The sequence below is a fragment of the Larus michahellis genome, chromosome 8 (assembly GCF_964199755.1).
Source record: "Larus michahellis chromosome 8, bLarMic1.1, whole genome shotgun sequence".
NCBI lineage: Eukaryota > Metazoa > Chordata > Aves > Charadriiformes > Laridae > Larus > Larus michahellis.
The window spans coordinates 33,023,984-33,047,232 of record NC_133903.1 but is presented as its reverse complement, the minus strand read 5'-3'; the positions used below and the strand labels follow the sequence as shown (position 1 = coordinate 33,047,232).

The 23,249-nt window shown below is 47.2% G+C and overlaps 1 protein-coding gene across 2 annotated transcripts in view; it reads right to left on the bottom strand.

Annotated features, from left to right (window-relative positions):
• Positions 1–21,784, bottom strand: part of NR5A2 (nuclear receptor subfamily 5 group A member 2) — a 97,743-nt gene extending 75,959 nt beyond the window's left edge. Inside the window, exons 1-5 of one of the 2 annotated variants that reach the window (XM_074598442.1) lie at positions 21,725–21,784; positions 11,044–11,181; positions 8,425–8,543; positions 6,998–7,139; positions 3,610–4,256 (exon numbers count right to left, since the gene is read on the bottom strand). In XM_074598442.1, coding sequence (XP_074454543.1) covers positions 3,610–4,256; positions 6,998–7,139; positions 8,425–8,543; positions 11,044–11,125 — 990 coding nt within the window. In that variant the 5' untranslated portion in view covers positions 11,126–11,181; positions 21,725–21,784. Of the gene's footprint in view, positions 1–3,609; positions 4,257–6,997; positions 7,140–8,424; positions 8,544–9,050; positions 9,136–11,043; positions 11,182–21,724 lie in introns of those variants that run through there. The other variant, XM_074598443.1, reaches the window with a different exon arrangement.
• Between the last annotated feature and the right edge of the window lie 1,465 nt (positions 21,785–23,249).

Here is a 23,249-nt window from a genome sequence, read left to right as displayed (position 1 = left end):
GACGTCAAAACCACAGAACTTATGATGTAATTACTAATTACAAAGTATTCTGACTTCACAAAACAGATAGGTATGTTTGAGATTTTAGCAGGTGTTAAATTCAAAGTGGATTGCCACTGGCTGCTTTGGATCTTACTTTGACATTATTACTAATCCTAACCAGTTTGCTTCATTAATATTTCCATTGATTTCTGACATCCAACATGAAGATGAGAGGATTTGCTCCTTAGTCAATATGAGCATTGGCCTTAAATTACATACTTAAATTCATACACAAGTAAAATTCTGTAAAATGCAGTGCATGCTGTAGGTAGTTCTGCCCAGTCAATATTTTTACCTTTTACATGCTTACATGTATAAAACATTCCAAAAGAGGTGTTGACAATTCAGAGTGACAGATGAGAAGATTATGATAAGCATAAGCTGATAAATGCTTCATGAAGTAATGTTTTAAAACATGTTTGTTATCACTTGAGCTCTCTTAAAAAAAAAATTAAATTTTCAGCCAAATGGAAAGAGAAAGGGTCAACTTTAAAAATGTAGTTCACTGGTGGGTTTTTGTTATTATATCTAGGGTAAATGTGGCCTAAACCACTGATGGGCTGGGACAGCATTTTTTTATTATGTCCTCCTCCTTTTCAGTCCCTCCTGAACTCCGTTAGCAACAAATCTCTAGGAGTAACAGAAAGGAAAATGTTTGCCCTTTTGTATGAATTGAAGAGACAAACATGTAAGACTAAATTTAGAATGAAGTGAAAGGATGCAGTAAAGAATTGCAAACATGCTGTTTGGTAACTCACAAATTGAGCAAGGCATCACTTATCATGGCAAAATCATGATGAATTTAATACAAATCACATTTGTACTTTTTTACTATTTAATTAGTTGAGTAATTTAAAATTTTAGTCACAGAAATCTGCTAATGCACCTGTCTTATCTGAAAGACATCTCAAGATTTAGATAAGTTTAGACAAGTAGGAATAATAGGAAAATATCTTCTCAAGCAAATACATACTTCTCAGCTGTGTATAGGTAGGGAACACAGTTAGCTGTTCTGAAAATCTAGTTGCATCTTTATTACAATTGCTTTTTCCCCTCCTTCTGAATTTAAAATCTCTCTGTCATATTCTTAGGTGTCTTTTTTCCCCTCACCTACAGGTGTTTATGTTCTGTGCAGCAATCTGAAAGAGCTGCTTTTGCTACCTTGGTCAGAAGGAGCTGAAACCATGGATGGATAGAAGAGAGCTATGTTCAGGAAAGGTTTGGAAACCTTTTGTTTAATTCTGACCCTCTCCTCTCAGCTGTAAAAAGAGATGGTGTTACCTGGTGCAGTTAACAAAGTAGAGTCTGATCTAAACGTGTTTTGGGCATCTCACTTTTTTGAAGTTGAGAAGCTTTAAGTTCTTGGCATTTTCTGTAATCTGATCCCTAAATATTGGATGAGGATGGATTTCTAAGTGTGTTGTTATTGTTCTGGAATGCTGTGCAGTTTAGTTGATTTTATCCAATTAAAAAAAAAAAAAAAGATGTGGATATGCCAGAAGGTATGAAACTGACTGCGTTTCTAAGATGTAAAGAGTACAAATACTAAGATGAAACCAATGCCTTCTAAAAATGTGAGAGTCTATATATATTTCTAGAATATATGTATTTCCAGAAGTATGTATGTACATGGTAGTGTATATATACATCCAGAGACAGAGAAGTTGGTCAGCATTTTCATGAAACAAATTTCTGCATCTTTTGTGTCCGTACTAGTAAATATATGTTGGTTGAAGAATATCATCCAAGCTGAGGTTGGAGGTGAAGACAATCCCTGAAACTATTCCCATTGTGTTGAATGCTTATAAAATCTGCCTATAGATTAAGCTATGGAACCATAAAAAGTAAATGTTAAATGTTGCTTGAATATCTTTTCATATTCCCACTTTAATCATAAATGGAATTTTAAGGCAGATCATAACTTAAAAATTCTTACACTGAAGAGTATCTTGTTCTGCAAGTCTCAGTGATTTTTAACGTGGTTACTCTAGACTAAAGTGCTCACAAGTATACGGGTAGAAAGATCTGGTTCCTGATGTTTAGAACATAGTCTACTGGAAATGTAACGTTTGCTATTTTCATTTTTAAATTATTTAAAATGGGTAGCATGGCTTACAGCTTACTATAAAATCACAAACAACCTAGATAGCAAAGATGTGACAGTCTTTGTCTCTAATCCATTTTCTTCCTCCCCTCTGCGTAAACTTCCTCCCTTCTTTCTCTTTATATAGACTGAGTTTTTAATGGTTCCTGCAACCATTCTCATGAAAAATTGGAGAGAAGCTGGAGTTGTATGTGCAACATATACAGCTTGCTTTTCTTGTAATCTGGCTTTATTTCATGTGTCCGCATCATTATGGTTATGACAGAAATATTGTTGTGGCAAGCGTCCTGACTGCAGCTTTTTAATGGGATCTCCCTTCTGTGTTCTTGATCATATAGATTCAATTCTCAGTGAACTTATACAGTAATTGTTGTATTTGGATATTGTATTATTTTCCCTCAGCTTGACAGTAGTCAGCAAGAAATTATGAGTGGTCACAAAAAAACAGATTTCAGCAGCAAATAGTTGTGGCAAAAACATCCCTGTGTAGCAGACAGAGATTCAGTAACTAGCAATACAATAGAGAAATTCAGAATTATTTGAGTTCATCATCTTGAGAATTTTTTTGAGACGGAAAACCTTTTATTTCTTCCAGAGCTAATTTCTGTATCAAGAGAGTGGTTAAAAACTGTAGCTTATCTCTATTGTCTGATCCCAAATTTCTAGCTTAAAATTTCAGACCTGACCACAACAGACCTCAAAATTGCCTTAACAAAAAGTCTGAGAAACACAAATGGGGGAATTTCTGGCCACCAGAGCACTGTGCGTGAGCATTTTTTGGGTGCTCCAACAAAATTAAGAGACTAAAGGTCATTGTAGCCAGCCTAGATTAAAGGAATCCCGCATATATCAGTGGTGATGAGAACCAAAAGGAGTCCTTAAGGTATCTTCTTCCTCCTGGCTTTCTGTTCTGTGTGTACCCTGCTTAGGATTCAGCCTTCATGGTTAACTACACACACGAGAATGCACAAAAACAGTATTGTACTAAGAAAGTGAATATTCCAAATATAAGCTTATGTAAGGACATATTGGACAAAAATGGCATTACCCCATATGTTAAATGAGGTAATGAAATAATTACATAAATGAATGCAAAATGATGTAACAGCTGTGCTTACAACTCTGAATACAAGCCAGACAGTGAGCAATACTGACAAAGAAGGAGTAAAACTCATGTGAGGCCCTATGGAGGTTAGTAACAGTTGTGATAAATAGTAAAGTACAAAAGAGCTGAACTGAAACTTGAATCTCTTTGCTACAGCTAATTACAGGCTCAGGTGGAGACAACTACAAGTTTCTCCTTGTAATACTCTGCCTACTTCAAGCTACATACATTAAGAATGAGATGTCTGGGAGAAAAAAAAAAGAGATAAACCATACTTTCTTGCTTGAAGTACGACATTGTAACAAATGGTATTTTTTTCTTGACTGAATGATAATTATAATGTAAGATTGTTACCTACCTTAAGTTCTCTAAAAAAGATGCTACTCCTAGCCCACTCAACAATGGAGAAGAGGGTTTGGTCAGCCATTTTACACATAAGCCCAAATGTGTTGAGCTTCTCGTGTTTGCTTCTGTTGGCTTGCTCTTGCTGCAGATATGCCATGATCTTAGCTTGGACTTGTGGCTCATCTGGCTCACATTTCAGGAGTTCCAATATCAGATGCGGAATACTTGCTGGTGAGCTTGTTTGATAACTATCCATGTATGAGTAGCCCATTATTGACTCTGGTGAACTAGTGTAAGGGTCAGGGTACTCGGACTTGATAGCACGGCTTGGAAAATGGCCATAGGTTTGGTAACCTTGCAAACTGCCATGGGGTGGCATTGTCATACTAATCGGAGAGGTTACAAAGGGACTTCTGTCATAGTCTGTAGGAGGCAAGGCAGTATGGTTCAGAGGTAGGCCTTTGGAGGCAGAATGGATGTTCTGGATTGCAGAGGATATTGTCAGGTCAGTTGGCATTGCTTGGATCACCTGAGTCATGGCTTCCAGTTTAAGTCCATTTGCTCGGATAAGAGCTTTCTTCTGCTGCTTCAATGCCCTGTCTCTCTTGTACATTGGTCCAAACTTGTTTCGACCGCCACGCATTCGGTCAGCTCGCACAGCTGTTGAGGGAGAGGAGGAGGTAAATCATAATTAAAACTTGGAATCAACAGTCTTTAATGAAACTTACATTAGGACATAGAAAAATGTAAAAGTATAACTCCTTTTTTTTTCATATTTAAAGTAGCACTTCTATTCCTAAAGAAAAAGATTTATTTTGACTTAACAAATGTCACTTTTTTTTTCTGGTAATTTAAATATCACATGCATATATTACTAACATAGAAGGACTTCTCGTTACATTGATTAGGACACAGGGACAAACACAATGGTTGGCTACAGGAATTTCACACCTGCTATGGGATCATGTGGAGATCTCAATGTATGTTTGGTTTTATGTCAAGCTACTATGTCATTAAGAAACAAGGGCTGATGTCCAGAATTTGTCTGAGACGTATCCAGCGGACCACATTGTCTCATTATAATCATTCCATTACTGCCTTCCACCGCAGCAAAACATCTGAAACGTAAATTGCGAAATGTTCAGTAGTCATAAAGGGGAATACGTTTTTCTTGGCAAAAAGGAAATATTTCCTTTTGATGATTCTGTTCAGATTGGTGTAAAACATTAAGAGATTTCTAGTTAGCTGAACAGCTCTACAGAAATGTTTAGCTGCAGTTGGAATGTACAGAGAGAAAGCTGTCAGCTTGCTGCCTTCCACATAGAAGGTGGAAGTGAAACAGAAACTATTGACACTGTTCTGGCTTGTAATATCTCTGGAATTAGAAATAATTAAAACAAATCCACCTCAACAGCTGCCCTGGGAGTCATACTGGTGGTCTCTGTCACAGCAGTGTCTGTCACCATGGTATATATGTAATGGACTAGCGAGGAGCTCTCACCAAGCCCACCTTGCCCAATGGCAATTAGATTGAAAGAGGAACCTTTGACAGCCTGGTGACATGTTGAGACTGCTGAGACTGCTGGAGGTTAAGTTCTTGAGCTTTTTATCTTAGGGATTAGTAGAACATTAAAAATTTATTATGAATGCTAGATACGCATAATACTGTACATTATCATAAGGACTTTAACGTTTAATGATTTTTTTGGTCCATGGCAATTTATGAACTAGACTTTAAGGCTATATATATCGCTATCAGGGAAATACACATATAAATGTCACAAGTATTTACAATTATGGAAGCACGTGTTCTTCCGATTTTCTAAACAAAGGAAAAGAAGTTGTATGGATGTGTGGATAAGGAACCTAAAGTACATTTTCTAGAGTATCTTTAAAACTACAGGCACTTTGCTTAAATTTGCAGTAAAAATCCTGCTGCTGCTATTGCCGTTGAATGTTGATTTTGAGCAAAATGCAGGAAATTAAAGTAATTAAATCACCATGCTGCTAAATGTAACTAACTTTAAATCTGTATACATAGTACCCTCCCAGGTATTCTACAATTAAAAATTATCAGCCAAATTGGATTAGCAAATGCTTTTGTATAACTCCTATAGAAATTAAGATGAACTGCATGTAATCGCAGAAGACAAAATTTGGTCCTGTACCATTGTCAACAATTGAGAGGAGTTAAAGGTAGGAGTAGATAAATGTATTTTATCCTTTTTCCTAATGTCAGCAATGAGAAAAGGATTCCAAATGTCCTGTTGTTGTACTATTTGAATTTGGAAGAACATGCAGTGATTCAGGATGTTTAGTGCAGTGTGTCTGTGCTAGCTCTGTCTTGTGGGCAAACAGAACAGTATTGAATCCACCAAACTGCAGGAGGCTGATTTTTCTGTTTATCTTCAGTTATATCAGTAGCTTTCCTGTGCCAGACTCAGGTGACTGGGTCTTAGCCTTTATGGTTCCCTTAATGGTTTATGGTTGCCCTCCTTGGCCTGATTTTTCCCGGTTAACCATCTAGGATGAATGCCATTTCAGTACAATTGTAAGAATAAGGAATTTAGGAGCTTGTCCTCGGTCAAGCAGAAATGTCATTTGCTGTGAAATCTGAATTTTAATATTTTATGTATCAAAGTTAGAATGAACTGTGTATGATTCTCAAATTCAAGTTGATGATAATTTTGCATTCAGTTGTCTCAAAGGGTACTGTACACTTTTCATTGTTCTCTGTACATGAGAAAGTGAAATGAAGTCAAAAAGTATACTTCAAAATCCCTTATTCTCTTTCATTTGTAATAGCATCTCAGGTGTAGGATCACAAAATATAGGACACAATTTTAGAAATTATTTGATTCCTTAATCCCAAAGGCAAGTCAGTGTGAGGAAAAAAACCCCTTATTTTATCTGTTTCTCTATTTTCTGCCTTATTGTCAGAAGAATATATTTAAAAAAAAAACAACCCTAGATAAAATATAAATAAAAGCAGATCACTCTGCATAGCAATGGCGCTTTTTTTTTTTCCTAATCTGGGCACTTCTTACATATTTTATGTTTAATCTAAATTAGGTCTTTTAAAAAGCTGCAAAACTATTTTATCTAGATCCATTCCTTCACAAACTCTAAAATACTGAAATATCAAGTTTTATACATATATGAAAAAATGGATTATGGTTTTGACTAGTTGTTAGTGATTTACCATTTACTCATTAGATTTTTTTTTTATAAAGCAACAATTTCATTGAGCACACAAATCACCTTTTACTGTAATTTCAAAACTATGATAAATATGTAGCATTTTAAAAAATAAAATAGCATGTAATAACACATGTAATGCTATAATTTTCAAAATTAATCTATAGTATAGTTGACAGTATCAGCAAGACTATACTTCTTACCTTCCAATTTCATTCCAACACTTAGACATTTTTGAAATCGACAGTAAGGGCATCGTTTTCTCTGTGTTTTGTCAATCTGGCAATTCTGATTTTCTATACATGTGTACCTTTTGTTATTCTGGACTGTTCGCTTAAAGAATCCCTGTATGACAGATACAAAAGTTAGCCTGTTTTTCTTGAATAGCGAATTTCAGCATTTTATTTTATGGAAATCACTGTAATATATTTTTCAGACACCACTCATGCACTTATGAAGTTACGTAGTTTATTTTAAATTACAGTGAGATGTACCCAGGAGAAAACCACCAGACTCCAGAAAAGGTTTTCTTGTGTTAGTGCTGTTTTATAGATTTATGTCAAAGCTTGGTAAGACTGGCTGTAGTCTCCTGTGCCCCAGTAATAGTGAAGCTGACTAATTCCTTTTGTATTCTTTAATCATTGCAAAATTATTAAACTTTTCCTTTTAAAGTACTTTTACATGAAATAAGTAGGGACACTATTGCAAAGATAACAGAAATACAGAGTACCTCTGGCTACTGTACATCCCAGAGGTGCATGCTAGAGGCATAATAAGTGCTTGTTCATTTCTCATTGATTATTTTTTAATGAAAATATAATGTGCTAAGTTAATTTTCCCATGCAACTAAATATTTTAAATTGCATTGTTCTGCCAAAGGAGTTTCATTTACAGTGCATTACTTAGACAACAATAAAGAACTTAAAAAAAAATTTACATGACAAAATTTACATGTAGTAAATTCCTAAGTATTTAAACCCTTTAGTATAATACAACCATGCGGATACATTCATCTTCCAATATGATAAGTTGCATTTATAACTATTTTATTCCCCAAATTAATGAATGATCTAAAACAAGTAATACATTAGTTACTTGACTTTTTGTGTCAGGCGAGCTCTGAAAGTTATAGTTTGTATGAAAAAAGTGCATGGTCATTATAGTCACAGAAATTTAGGCTGTAATATTGAAGGATGAAAAAGTCTTAAGAAAGCCGCATTAGATTTTGTAAAGCTGATCTGTATTGAGGATACTTTTCCTACTTTATCCTCGAGGAACAGAATACTCTGAATGTATATAAATCAACTAAAATCGATATTTAGGACATTTAGGAATGAAAGTTGTTCTAGAACTACATCACTTCACAACAGCAAAATACTTAAAAGCAACGACAAAAGTACAATGCAAAACAGTCCAGGTTGTTTCCATTTGTGCAGATGAGATCTCTCCAAGAGACTTCAAAATCCTAAAGCTTTTTGATGGTTAATTTCTTATGTGAAAGTAACAAGAAACATATCAGAATTAAGCTAAATTATTACACATCTGTTTTCTTTAATTATCATTTTTTCTGCTTATATTTGAAACTTTTTTTTGGTGTACTTGTGTTTGTATGAAGTAATTAGAACAGAACCTTGCAGCTTTCACAGGTGAGAAGTCCATAATGGTACCCAGACACTTTATCTCCACAGACTGGACACAGTTCCTCAAGGTCTTCATCATAAGAGTAATTCACCATTTTAAACTGAGACACTGGGGAAAGGAGAAATAGCACATTCAATTAGAATTTACATTAATGACTCAAATTTTCTGCAATTGTTCTCATCTAGAGAGAAAGCTCACTTAAACACACCACTGCAAATTAAAGGGAAAAAAAGTTTTCTTTTTAAAAACACAGCTTGCATTGAGACATGCAACTTTTCATCAACAGCAAATCTGCATGATACTTAGCAAGTGGAACAAAAACCATCAGCTGCTCAGTTTTGTGTTCTAGATATTTATATTTACAGAGTGCCCTTAACCTAGTCCTTAGGTTTTGGAATCACAAATCAAATGAATTCATTTAAATCCAAAAATTATCAGGGACAAGCTTTAAAAAATCAGAACGAAAAGATTAAGTGTCACTTTTGTATTTAAAGTAACTCAGTTCGTTTCCTTTAAAGTTTTCTTTCAACTTCATCCCGCAAATATTTACTTAGCCTAAACTTGTATCCTACAGACCCAGCACTTTTTGCGTCGCGTTAAATGCAAGTTACTTACTTGCAAAACCAGCTTAAAACAACGTCCTCCGCGCCCCTCGAACTCGTTGTCTCAGGGTGGCCGCCGCCCCTCCGAGCCAGCTCGCTTCCCCCGCCTGCCCCGGCCGGTGGGGCGAGCGCTGCATGCCCGAGTCCCCGCCTTTCGCAGACAGCGGTCCCCGCAGCGACCGGGGAGACGCTTTAAGTCCCCGTCGGCGCGGCTCCCCGCGGGTCGGCTGAGGGACAGCAGGCCGGGACCCTCGTCCTCGGGGGATGCGGTCGGGGTCTGCCCAGCCGGCGCCCTCCGGTACCGGCGGGAAACCTGCGCGCCGGGGCCACTTGAAGTTTCTGCCGCTCGGGGAACAGGCGGGGAGGAGCCGGCCGTCAGGAGAGGACGAGGTGGGGGTAAAACAAGCTGAATGAAGTCGCAGAGCGCGGTCACTCGAGCCGGGCTCCCCCCACAAAGAGCCCAGTCAGCCGCTCTGGTTATTCCCAAAAAGAAACCTCGCCGCTCACCGCGGGGCCGGTTTCCTTCCCCTTCCCTGCTGCTAAACCTCCGATCTGCTCGGCAAGCGCGGCGGCAGCGGAGGGCTCCTGAGCGAGGCGAGAGGCGCAGGGCATCGCAGCGGCACCGCTCAGGATGTCGCCTCTTTGCCGGTAACCCCGCGGCTGCCACAGTTCGAGGACACGGGGACGGTCAGAGTCCGCCCAAAGCCCCCGGACCGGGTGTCCGGCTTGGGGCGCGGGACCTGCGCGCACCTCGGGCAGGGCAAGGGGGCTGCGCCCGGCGCTCGGGGGAGCTTGCCAGGGAGCGCGGGGGGCATTAACCTGCCAGCCCACGGCCGGGAAAACGTTTCCAAAGCGACCCCGGCACGGCCGGGAATCGCCGCCTGCCAGCGGCGTGGGGCGGACGCGGGGCGGCCGCGGGCGGAGGAGGAGGAGGGCCCGGCCCTCCCCTCTGCTCCCGCGGCCGCGGCTCCAGGGCCCGGCGCTGGCACGAAGTTCCCCCTCCTCGCAGGAAAAACCAAGTGGGAAAGCAGGGGTTTTCCGAGAGCTGTGACCTGGCACGGAGCCTCCTCCGCGGGTGAGGAAAGGGGCGGGCGGGCCGCCCCCAGCACCTCCGAGGCCCCCGGCCCACCCCGCCCCCGGTCCCCAGCAGGCTCCCGACAGGAGACGGGAATAATTTCGAAAGAGCAGACGGGACGGGAGAGGCGCGCAGGGCTGGGCGGGGCGGGCAGTGCCCGCGTACCGGGCTGCCGACTCCGATGCAGGGAGCCGATCCCCCCGCGGCGGCCCTCGGACGGGGTCTCCGCCGCCTGCCTCCGCGCAGCGCTCGGGCCCCGTGCAGGGTACCGGCAACGGCACCGTCCCGTCCCACAGAGGCACTTCCAGAGCCGTGGCAGCTCGGGCATCCCGCTGCCTTCCCGGGTACCCCGCAAGGGCGCAAATCCGCCGCGGCGTCGGGGCTCTCTGCTGCGAAGTTTCGCACCACCACCGCTGCCACCTGCGCTGTGCCTGCGGGCGCCGCACCCGCGGGACAGAGCCCTCGGGGCCCCGTTTCGGGACGGTGTGTGGCACACAGGGTGCTCGGCAGGACTTCCCCGCGTAACTCCCCCTGCCCTAAACTTCGAGTCAGTTTTGCGCGGACCGGGGACGAGACCGGGATCCCCCGGATCTGCCGCGGGGACGGTGTCCCCGAACAGTGACCGGCGGGGCGTCTGCACCCGGGGGAAGGCTCCCGCCGGCCAGTTGCTTGACGGTTTCCCGGCCGCGGTTGCACTTCCTGGCCGGGGTCTTGCCGTCCCCTCGGCGCTGGTGGCCCGGTCCCCGGTGCCCGCCCGAGCCACGCTAGAAGTTGTCCCGCGAAGGCAAAGGCGCGACAAGGCGCGGAGCGGGCGGCGGAGGGGGATCTCGCAGTCGGTAGCCGTAAACTTTTTTGGCAGGACGAAGGGGCTGTTTGCCGAGGGGGGCCCGAGCGTGCGCGGTGGGGGAGCGCCGTGCCTTTCCCCCCTTACCTTGCATGTTTTCCGGCATCTGCCCCTGTTCCCCATTCGACCGGGCGAGTCCCAGGGCCTCCGTCTCCACTTTGGGCAGCATGACAAGGCGGCTGCGGGCCGGGGTGGGGGCTCCGTGTCCGTCCGCGACACCAGCACCTGGACACGGCAGCACAGATTTAGCTGGAGCAAGAGGCGCTCGGCGGCCGCTGCCTGTTCCTCCTCCTCCTCCTCTTCCCTCCCTCTGCTCCGCGCCAGCCCTTGCCCTGCTGCAGCGGGAGCAACGAGCGGCCCCGGCCGCCGGGAAGCGCCGCCGGGTGCCCGCGGCTGGGGGAGCCGCGGAGCGGTAGTCGGGCTGCAAGCAGCGGGGGCGGAGAGGAAAGGAGGAGGAGGAAGACTGGGGGGCGCCGGGGAGGAAGGAGGAACCCCGGGAGCCCGCAGCAGCTCCGCCCGGGGCTCAGCGCGGCGGCAGCCCGGCGCCCCGATCCATGCGGAGCGGCACAGTGCACAGGAGCGCTCTGCCGCCGCTGATGCTGCTGGACAGGGTTCCCACCCCCGTCCCCCTCCTCCCTTCCTCCCTTCCTCCCTCCTCCTCCTCCTCCTCCTCCCCCTTTTCCCCCCGCCACAAGTGCGGAGGTGCCGAGTCGGGACCTCTAGCCCCGGGCCCGCGGGGAGGCGCTCCTCGAGCCCAGGGGCTGCAGGGCGCGGGGGGCTCCGGCGAAGGGGGGCCTCGACACCACCCTTGCAGCCAATAAGGCAGAGGCGGGACGAGCAACACCCGCCGCGCACACACACACACATGCACCGCACACACACGCACAGGAGCATACACGTTTGCCCAGCGCGCTCACCCCCTGCCCAGTTGTTAAACAGGGCTGCGGGGTGGGGGGGCCTGGGATGCAGCCACCCCTCCCGGCCCCAGCGGAGCCTGACGGGCCGCCAGCTCCGCCGAACCGGGCTGCGCCTGCCCTCCCTCCAGATGTGTGCCTCCTTGCTGGCGGGCAACGCCACTCCAGTTCCCCTGGGGCCGGCGGGGCAATTCCCCCGCCCGGACAGCGGCGACTGCGGTGACCCCGGCCCTCGCCTTCCCTCCGGTCGGGCGGGGGTAGGCAGCGGAAACCCTTGCGCTTGGAGAACCCCAGCCCTTGCGGCCACGTTGCCGCCGCGCAGCCCTAGAGCCTGAGTAAAGCGGGAGGGAGCCGCGCTTGAGCTCGCTGTACCTATTCTGGCTTTTTGGGTCTCCCTCCCCTAAACTTCTTGCGAAATCTGTCGGTGCCAGTTGCACCGTTTGCACAAAATCCAATGCCCTGACAGTGCCACCGCTTGAGCAAGAGACTCCCTTCCCCGGCTCACGGTGCAGCAAGAGGCACTCGTTTCCAAGTTGTCCCAAAGAACTCGTTTCTCTCAAGCGGGTGTCTCAGCGGCGAGAGCCGGGTGGCCCCGCGGCGTGGCGGGACGGGGACTCCGGATGCGGCGGGGTGCCGAGCCGCCCGGCAAGCCGGGCCGGGGGTCTGCCCGCCTCCGCTGCCCTTCCCGCCTCTCCCACGCCGGGAGCGCCCGGGGCGCTCCGCGCAGCTCCCACTGCAGCGCATAGATAGGTTTAGCGGTGCGGGATGGGCGATATTTGCACCTTTGAAAGCATCCGAGCCCCCCGCCCGAGCGCTCCGCTGCCCGTACTCCTCTGACACTTTAATCTCCATTGTGTATACTAAGAGATGAAAATATTTGGCAGTGAAAATTGCTTCCGATTGAAAGTGAGGCGCGGAACCGTCTCCGGCGCAGGGTATAGCATTTCCCATCGGTTGGGATTTCCATCGGTCATATAGCATTTCCATCGGTCCGTTTGTGAAAACTGACCCTTGTTGTAACTTATTAAATATTTGTGACGATCACAAGGTGACCAGCGGTGGGACAAGCCCTCCACGTGCAGAGTGCGGACTCAGCTGTGCTCTTGCCTAGACAGTTTAAACTTTTCGCATCCAGTAACTGGAAGAAGAGAGCTTTGCTTAATTCAGTGCAGATCCCGAGCCAACCCAACACCAGCACCACTGGAGTAGAAAACGTCTCTTGCTTTCCTTCTCTGTGCAGGGATTAACATTTTTGGGGATGGACCCAACGCGCAGAGAGGCTCGGACCTCTCGGGCTCTTACCATTCTCACCCCATTCCCCTTCGGGCGGGAGGACAAGCAGGCGAGCTTTTGATCTGTATCAACACGTTATTTCTCAAGTTATAATTTCAGAGTTCAACAGTTCGCCTGCGAATAAGTTTTAGGACGGAAACAATGGCGAGCGCTGGGAGCGGGGTGGCTCCCAGCGATGATTTGGCGATGGCTAAGGCGGGGTGGCCGAAAACCATCCCGAGGGAAAGCCCTCGTCTTTAGGCAGAAGTAGCTCGGGCTGAGACCGCGTCTCGGCCCTTGGAAAGTTGTTATCAGATACACTAATTACCAACAACACCTCTGGCAGGCGTCTCGCTGTAGCATCGCGCTGCGCTGAGCCCGGACCGGCTCTGCACTGGCGGCGTCCGCAGCGCAGCGGCGGCTCCGCGCCGCTCCCCCGGGCGCCCTCCGGAAGGGTGTCGGGGCTGCGGGCCGGGGGTCTCCGCGGCGCGGCGGGGCCGCGGCCCTCCGGCCTTGCGAACCTGCAGCCGGGCCGCTTCAGCCTGCTGCGGGCCCGACGGGTGGCCAGAGGACCCCGGGGGCGGCTCGCAGAGGAGCTTCGCCTCCTCGTAACCCTTCCCCGCAGGAGAAGCGTTGTCAGAGCACAGCTCGGCTGCACTTACGGCAGACCGTGGGAAGTTTAGCACACATCGGCAGGGCACCGCCGGACCCGCGCTCTGCGGCTCGCTGGGCTCCGTCGGGGAAAGTGACGGTCCGTTCCCTCCCGCTCGCCGCCGGGTGGGTCACGCCGCTTAGTGACGCCCCGCCGGGGCGCTCCGTGCCTCCGCTCTCGTTATTGCTGCTCCGGGAAAGGCACCCGCGTTTTGGGCGAAAGCCGGGGAAGGAAACCTCGCGTCCGGAGGCGAAACCGGCCCGAGCGCTGCGGGGGCCAGGCGGGCTGCGGCCCCCGCGGGCATCCCGGTCGCCTGTCCCCGCCGGCGGCTGGCCCGGACAGGGCCGGCTCTCCCCGGCCAATACTCCCTCTTGGACACGGCCCTAGTACCAGTCCCCGGGCTCTTCGCTCCTACTCGTGGGCTTAATGTCATTCCGCCGGGGAAGCGTTTGGAGCGAGTTCAAATTGTACATCGCAAAGCCACTCCGCGAACTATCGCTACGGATGAAAATACTTTGGAGTGGTTATTACACATCCACATTTCTCTGAAGTAACAGTTTAGGGCAGTATATATTATAAATGATACCTGGTCCCTTGTGGCTACATTTAATTTAACATGGAGTTCTAGCTCTCACGATTGCCTTGAGCAACCTTAATTACCCTTTTTTCTAATCTCTTCTCCATTCCTTACTAAGTTCCCCAAACTTTTTTTTTAATGTGATTTCTCTCCTGAGTTTGCCTGCCTTGTTCTGACTTTGCCTGAAGGTCTTGATTGACGCGTGTAATTATAATTATAAAAGATGATGGCTCGGGGAGCCTCCAGCAGCCTTGATTAGTACAAGCGGCAAGACCTGGAATATTTTATACTTCCCTATTTAAATGTATGTACATTTACATTAAAAAAAAACACGGTCTAATTTTAAATAATCTGAAGCTTCTTCCACCTCTTTGTTTTCAAGGTAGAGGGTTCTGTGTGATGGTATTTCAAGGCAAGCTCCACTTTCTTACAGCTTCAAAGAGGCCACGGAACCTGGGCAAATTTCAAAGCCTTTTCCCCTAAGCAGGGACATTTCCAACTTTGAGGGTCTGCTCGATGATCAACAAATAGCACGCTCCCTTCTACCTTTGTGTTGGGAAACTGTGCCGGAAAATGTTTATCTATCTTCCCAGCAAACTAGCAAAAGAGAACTTTTTGGGGGAATGTTCAAGACCAACTTCGCAGAAGCAAATGAAATAAATAAATAAATGGAGGACTGAAACTTTTCTGCTGGGAAGTCTAAATTCAAAGCCGATCAAAAAGACTTAGAGGGAAGCATGTCAGAAGGAGAGAAATCCGCATCCTGTCCCTCTTCCTCTCCCGCTGAGCGTTCGCGTTTGCCGCCAGCCCAGAGTTGCTCTGAGCAATCACTCACTGAAACGGGTGGCTTCAGCCAGGCGCGGGGCGAGAGTCACCGCCACGCAGCCTGTCCCCGGCGTGGTGACAGAGCTCCGGGCACAGGCTGGCACGGCCCCGGGCACGGAACGGCGCCGCCTCGGGCACAGACGGGTGCGGCCCCGGGAAATGCCCCGGAGAAGGCAGCGTGTGGCAGAGAGGCAGGCGCAGGACCCCTCTGCAGCTGGGAAAGTTTATAACGCGAGTTTGCTGCTTCACCTCACACACCTCTCACGCCCAGCTTTATGGGACTGTTTACACCAGGAAAAGTGTATCCAATACAGGCTCTGCTCTACTTCCCCCCCCGCCTCCGTCCCCGCTTCGCTCTTCTCTTCTCTTCTCTTCTCTTCTCTTCTCTTCTCTTCTCTTCTCTTCTCTTCTCTTCTCTTCTCTTCTCTTCTCTTCTCTTCTCTTCTCTTCTCTTCTCTTCTCTTCTCTTCTCTTCTCTTCTCTTCCTTTCACCTTAAATCTCCCCCCCTCCACTCCTTGTCATAACCACATCACCCCTACAGTACGAAGGGGAGAGTACCTCGAAACCTTCCAAATCCCGTAGCCAATGCGTTCCTCTCACCACTTTGTCGAGGAAATATTGCTTTTAATTCCTAGGGATTCATTTGAGCGGAGGCTGTTAGTGCCTCCAATTTAGGCTTTAGGAAGTAAATTATCCTCTCTAGAGAACTGAAAAAAAAACAACTCCAAAAAACCCCAAACACAAAAATATACTTTCCCCCCTGTATCTATTTTTGATCCACTGTCAGCGAAACAGAGTGGGTGCTTCAGGCTGAAATATTTTGTGTAGTAAAACGCACACCACAGAGGATCACTTTCCAAAGCCTATTGCCTTTTTTTTTTTTTTTCTGCTGCGAATCATTCACTGTTGCCTTACGGAGATGTCGAGCCTCTCTGGTCCGACATAGAGAACCATTTCCAAACAGTCAATTATTGACCGAGAAGCTATTTTTAAAACCCGGCCAAGCTTACTGCTGCACGCTGGAATGCACTGCTGCCTTATAAACACCTGGCAGCAGCGCGATGCAAAGCTACAGGAGACTCCGGAGTGAGGAGTGCGCCGGGCCAAGTGGGTGGTAAAGCACCTCTGTGATTGCCTTTCTTTTATTGCTAAGTGAGTCATCAGCGAGGTGTCGTAACACTTCACCTCCTCCTGCCGCTGCCTGCTCCGCCCGGCCCAGCTCGGGGCGCAGGGCATCGCCGAGCCTCCCGGCCCATCGCCCCGCCTCGGGGCTCCCCCCCGCGGGGCCGCCCGCCAGAAAGGCAGCACACGTATGGGTACGGACGGTTAGTGATTTCTTGGTGCAAGGCAGCTTTCTGACGGACATTTTGCTGAACAAACTGGAAGGCGTGGAAGGGCTGAAGCCCCGGGGGTGTGCAAAAGCTGAGGCGCCCCCGGGCGCCGTTCGTAAGGCGGGGAACCCTGCCCAGAACTGGCGGGAGGGGTTCCCTGGATCAGTATCAGCAGCGAGCCGCAGCCTTTTCCACGCTGCCGCGTGGAAACCTTTATTCATTAGGACACTTAAAGATCCAGTTTTGCAAGTAGGAATTCTGCTAGATTTTTTTTTTTCCTTCCATAAATTACGTTACTTCCATAGGGAAAACGCCTTCTAGTTCCGCACTGCGTGGACCTGTTGCCGCTAACGGTGCGACGAGGAAAGCGTGGTCGCTCTGATCGCTCCTGCCCGCTGCGGGGGTGGCTGCTTCCCTCCCTAACGGGAGCCGAGGAGGTGAATCCTAACGCAGGGGCTCCTCTCCTCGCCGCTCCCGCCCGCCCAGAAGAGGAGCCGCTGCCCGGCGCGGTGCTCGGCGGTGCGGGGCTGGGGGCAGCCGCCGCGGGGCCAGGCCGAAGGGACGCCGAGGACAGTCCCGGCGCTCCCCCTCCGCCGCCGCGAACCCACCGCCCCTGCCCGACACGGATAATTAGTTACTTTTCTGATGAGGCTCTTTTGTTTCTGCCTGTGCTGCCCTTTTGGAGCCGAGCGTGGAACATCTAGTTAAAAAAGCTAGAGCTTGGTCTGGAAACAGATCTGCAAATGTATTTGTATATAAAGCAAGGCTCCTGTCAGGGCTGCGCGCTGTTCTCTGTATCATAAGAGATAATTGATTTCTATCCTGCACAGACAGGCTTAAAAATGAAATTTCTTTTGCTGAGGCAACTGACCTTGATCTGTTGGTGGAAAAAAAAGAGATGTTTTAGGTCTGCCTCCCCTTCCCCCACCTCCTCCCCCCAGTTATGTTTTGAAACTTGGAAAACTTTATTCAAAAATAATTTAATATATGATCTTTATAATGAAAAAATTTTAAGCTCATATATATATCTCTCATACAAGATTTTTCCACACATAAGCACGGAATCATAAAACAAACCATGCGAAGATAAACTAGGCATAGTTTATACTGAGAACTCTTGATAAGGATTGTGTACATGTGCATGTCCATTGTATTAAGAATGTATTAATATAGATTAATGTATAAGCTTGCATATCTATGTAATACATATAATATACTCATGCAATATGTGAGTAAACTCTAGATAGTAATAATAATCTGGCATGAGAAGCTGTAACAGGTTTCCTCGCAACGCAGCCAAACACAACGCCTGCTGCGGATAATTCTTCCCTTTCACCCTATATAAAGACAAATTTGAGAGCTGACCTTTAAATTACCCACACGGACCAGTGGCTGGAGGCGTTTTGTCAGCACTAGAGGTCTTCCTCTGGAGACCACAGACATCATCATTGTTACTTTGTCTCATGTATTTGTGTATTTAAAATCAGACTAACTGGAAAAAATCGTGTGTAAATGTAAATACTGCCCCTTTTGTAGGCAGCTCCTTTGCAGTATAACAAAGGGAAAAGTATTTAATGGGAGGAAAATTGATAAAAGTAAAGAATAACAGCAAAAGTTCACTGTTATGAAAAAATCACCTATGGCTCATATCTTGCAGTCCTCACACAGCCCCAAACTGTTCACTGCTGTGGAAGCTTTGCCTGCATCATTGCTGGCCAAAATCCTAATCCAAACTTTTAAAGATCATATTTGCTGTCTTCATTAACCATATGAAATTTAATTACATATGCATTCTAATAAAAATAATAATACAGAAAACCAAACCTTGCCAACCTCAAGAGCACTAATTATAATACGATAACCTGCCTGAGGACGTACATTAAAATTAAGATGGCAGTGAGTATTAGACAAGCTGAAGTATTTCGCACTAAGGAGCCACAAATGATTATTTTTCCTTACATAACAATTTTTTAAAGATAATGAAACAGTTATTTCTCTTAAATAATAATAAATAATGCTTATAAAAATTGCATGGTGTCCCTAATGACATTAAGACAAGAGGCTGATTAGAGGAAAAATAAAATTAGTCAAGTTGCTTTGTATTGCCCTGGAACCTGGTAGACGAAAAAAAGTCACGTTACTTCTATAAAAATTTTTCTAAGTCCATATGATGTTCTTCATCTGGAAGACAGGATGTACTATTAAGGTTTTGAGAATTCCATCTGCCTTTTTGACTAAATGACTGTAAACCTAAAAGCAGGTGCCAACAATGGGTAGCGCCCACTCACAGTCTTGCTGCAGGCTGGTTGTGTTTGCTCTCCAAGGGTCGGATCCACTGCCACTTAAATCGGTGGAGTCTGATTTGCACTCATGGGAGCTGGATGAGGCCCTCCTTGCTGGGAGAAAGCTAGGTCATTCTTGCTGTGACATGTCACCGATTTATATCAAAAACTAACTTATTCCTACATGGGTGAATGCACTGGGGGAATCCGCAAAGCAGGTGCTCCCTGACAAGGGCACCTCGCAGCCACTGGGGTGGGAAGCAGCAAGTGCCCTTGGCCTGAGGCGCTGGCGGGGTGGAAGGCTGCAGAGGCCATGGCAGGGACGCCCTCACAAGTCCGCCTGCTCTGCCTCTGATTAGAGAGGAAAATATGAAGGAGATGCTGGCAAGAACAGGATGAAAGCCCAGGGATGGGATTTATTCTTAAGAGCACTTGGCCCTGCTGCTGATTGTACTTGTACCCTGCGAGGACAGCTTTTTCTTCTGAAGAAATACTCTCCAAGTGCAAATAAGAACAGAATCCATCTCCTTCCGATCTGGTTCCCCCACCTCCAAGCAGAGGCCTGCAGGGGGGTGCTGGTTACATTTAACCCTTACAGGTGCGTGGTGATCAGTTTACAATGCTGAGTTACATGAGCTTTTCAGGGATGCCACGATGGCCTTTGACTGCAGTGTTACGCAAGGGCAGAATCCTCCCCCTGACCCAGAGCACGCAGGATTTCGAAGAGTTTAACAGGATTTAGACCTGCTTTTTCTGGCCCATGTTTTGCTATTCTGTCCTGGTATATCTGTCATACAGCACATGTATGAGTGCATTTTGGAGGTATGGTGACAAGAGTGCTCTGCTTACTTATGTCTCCCACCACTCTGTTTCTCATATCTACAGAATTTAGGGAACTCAGACCTGCCAGTCTTTTGGAAAGCATGACAATGGCACTTAGTTTGTCCAAATATGACAGATAAGAATGTCTTATTTTCCCTTCCGCTTGGGTTGTATCCTTTCGCCCCAAGAAACTTTATTTGAGTGACCACTCTTCAGACACATAAGGTGTATTATTATTTTACTATCCCATGATGAAGGCTGAGGAGAAAGGAACAAAGGCTCCTCCAACACCTTTCCCTCCCTGGCAGCCAGAAAGAGCAAAAGTTAGAGCGAGACCCAAGATAGCAAGGACCAGCTGGGAAGCTGGACTTGCCCCCCTTTTCCATGTGTTTCTGGGGGCAGAACTATACGGAAGAGCACCAGAGAGTCTCTGGCTTTAAATTTTCTGTGGCTTTGCTGGGATCAGCCCTCCTGGCCCAGGTATGGCCTGACCCTGGTCACAGCCATGTCCAACAGGCCATGAGTGCCTTGTGCCCTCCATCTGTTGTGGATGGGATACCCCGACAACACTGCCACAGGGACCACATGGCTCCCTCTGAGGAGAAGCACCAGGAGCCCATCCTGGAGTGGGGCTGGCACCAGGCACAGCTGGCCAGGAGGCAGGCGGTCGTGGACCTGTTGGTGTGATCCATGGGACATTAATCCTCCAGCCATCCATTTGCAGCCCAGCATTTGCAGCCCAGCAAACCTCACTACGGTGTTGGGCACGTTCTCGTGCTCAAGATGTATAGCAGGTGAAGCGGGTGAGAAGAGACCCCCTGGGGGCCATCTGCCTGTGACACAGCCAGGTCGGAGATGGGAGCCCTTCCCTTGGGCACCCGCCCCTTCCCTGTGAGAGAAGCAACAGCTCCACCCAGGAGATCAAGATCAGGTTTCAGCTATGTTTGCAGCTATTTCCTGCAGCTGTTGCTGCACCCTCCATCCCCACAGTCCTGAGCCTCCCTTGATGGCAAGGTGCCCATATGACACCCAGCATCAGGCTGAGCCCCTCGCCTGCCATGTGACGACGCACTTTGGGGGCAAGAGGAGGAGAGCGAGCCCTGGTTCCAACACAAAGGCCGAAGCTCCCTTTTTTCATCCTTGCCATAAACTGCTGTGTTGAGGCACCAGCCTTGCACAGCCTTGCAAAACCCTGGGCTGTGGAACCTGGAGAGCTGCTGGGCCAGCTTGTGAGGAGCTTTCTGCTCTGCGAAGGAGAGGTTTCCCTTGGCAAGCCTTCTCCAGCCCTCCTTGGTCCCGGCAGAGGCTGATGGGGCAGGGCATGCTATCATGCTGCCAAAGCACAAGCACCTTGCGACCGGCGTCTGGTGAGAGGCAGAACGACCCAAGATAGGAAGTGCGAGGTGGCGAGCAGAGAGGTGGCAGGGAGGGGCACCTGCTGGGGCTCGGCCACAGCCACCACAGCCCTGGCAGCCCGGGGCAGCAGCCTGTGCAACTCCCCTCACGCCTGCAAGCCAGAGCAACCGGCCCCTGCCGGCTTTCTGATGGGAAGCGGGTGCTGATTCCATATGCTACTGAAAGTATTCACTTCTTTGCTGCTCTGAAGCCTTAACTGACTTTTATTATTCAGCCCACCCCCACTGAATGACACTATATCTGCATTTTTAGCTATGAAAAAAGAATCTGCGTTTGACATGTGTGTTACAGAAAAGACCTGAGAACATTCCTGAGGTTTTCTTCAACAAGAATAGTCAGGCGAGAAGCAATTTTAATCTAATTTTTGCAAATGTTTATACATGCACACACACACGCAATTTCACAGTTATTAGCAATTGTTGTAGATAAAGATATCATTAATTATCTGATTATATATTTGATAATCACTTTATCTCTGGAGAAAAGTGTTGGTCACTGAATCGTCAGTTTTCTTACATTTTTACGTTGTATTGTAAAGTTCTTTTTTTTTGCCTAACACGTGCAATTAATCAATTTTGTTGGCTTGTCCAGTTGTAATTATTTTTTCAGTTTGGACAGCCCCAAGTCTAATATATTTATGCAGCGTCTTCAAAACAGTTAAAAAGCTGTTACTTACCAACTGATGTAAGTCCATGTTTTATAGATTCCTGTATGATGGCTGTGTGGGAACCAGAAGACATTATTACGTGTAAATATACGGTACCCTTGGGTGCAAGGTGTACAGCATTGAGCACAGAAGAGGTGCAGCCTGTAAACTTTTCTGGCCTTGAGACCCAGGCTATAATAACCTTCAGTGAAAGTCGGTGTGATGAACAACAACAACAAAAAGTTATCCAAGATTTCAGAAAGTAACAAGCATGTCTTTGAGTGGACTCTGTACTTTTTCCAGCATTAGTGACCTGCTGTAAACCATGTATCCCATTTCATGATAGTCTCTAATCAGAAGAATTGGAACCTGTGATAGGTTTGGCACCGTCACGTGGTTTTGTACAGCTTGATAAGAGGACCCTGTTATAAAGTGACAGCAAAAGAGATAAGAACTCTTGGCAGATAATGGCAGAGAAATGATTAACCTAGAGTGGAGAGGTGCTATGAAGCCCAGAGAGTGGAAGGTTGTAAAGTTGTAGGGTCATAAGATCATACTGAGTGGATGAAAAGCCATACCAACGTAAGTGTAATGACTATAAACTCAGACTTGTGACCTGTCTTCTTGATGTCATCACCTCTTTGCACAGTGGACAGCAAGCATGGTTGTTTTGGCCTCTGTAAACATTCTTTGGATGGCAAAACAAGCAAGCATTAATTCCTTAAAGGACGCTTCTGAATGTGCTTGGGATTCTACACTCTGAGTAAGAGCACCAGCAAATCTCTGGTGGTGGCTTGTCAGACAAAACCATTTTATTGCCCCAGTCCTCAGGCTGGAGACTAGCTCCAGGTTGTAGCCATTTAGATGAAAACATACACTACTTTCTCCATGAAGAGCTTTACAGCATGGTTAAACATTGATATCCCAGGATTATGATACATAGGCAGTACTGCGCTCACCTCTAAGGCTGCAAGGTACAATACCTATTCACAGGATGTCAAAGGGCTGTCAGGTGTTTTGCTGTAAATAATTATTCTAAAGGCGGGCAGCTGTGTAGATGACCGGGTGATTTTTCAGCCCAGCCGTGAGTGGGTCAGGTTCTGCTTTCACACCCCCCAGAGGAAAGGCAGGAGTACGGGGCTCCCTGGGTGACACCGTGCTGCATTTACAGCTGCCTGAGCGCAGTGTGGCTTCTCGCACTGCAGTGCCACCGGCAGCCTTTGCAGCCGGAGCCCAACAGATTAAGTCTGCATACACTTTGTGAGATCAGACTCAAGCTTGAATAATCGGATGATATTTGATATATCAAGTCTCTTGAAAAATAGAGAGCAGTTATTCCACTGTGGGCTAGATCTGAAGCCTCTTGAAGTCAGCGGGATTTTTTTCTCTTTAAATTTGCAGAGGGCTGTAAAGCAGCATATGCTCTTTTATATACTTTGTCATGGTGGTTAGACTTTGAGGATAAAGTGGCAGACAGGTCACTTCATGCTCAAACTGAACCGCTTTTCAGGCTTCTTCTGGCCGGGATGAGAGCTAGAGAGCAGGTCTGAAAATG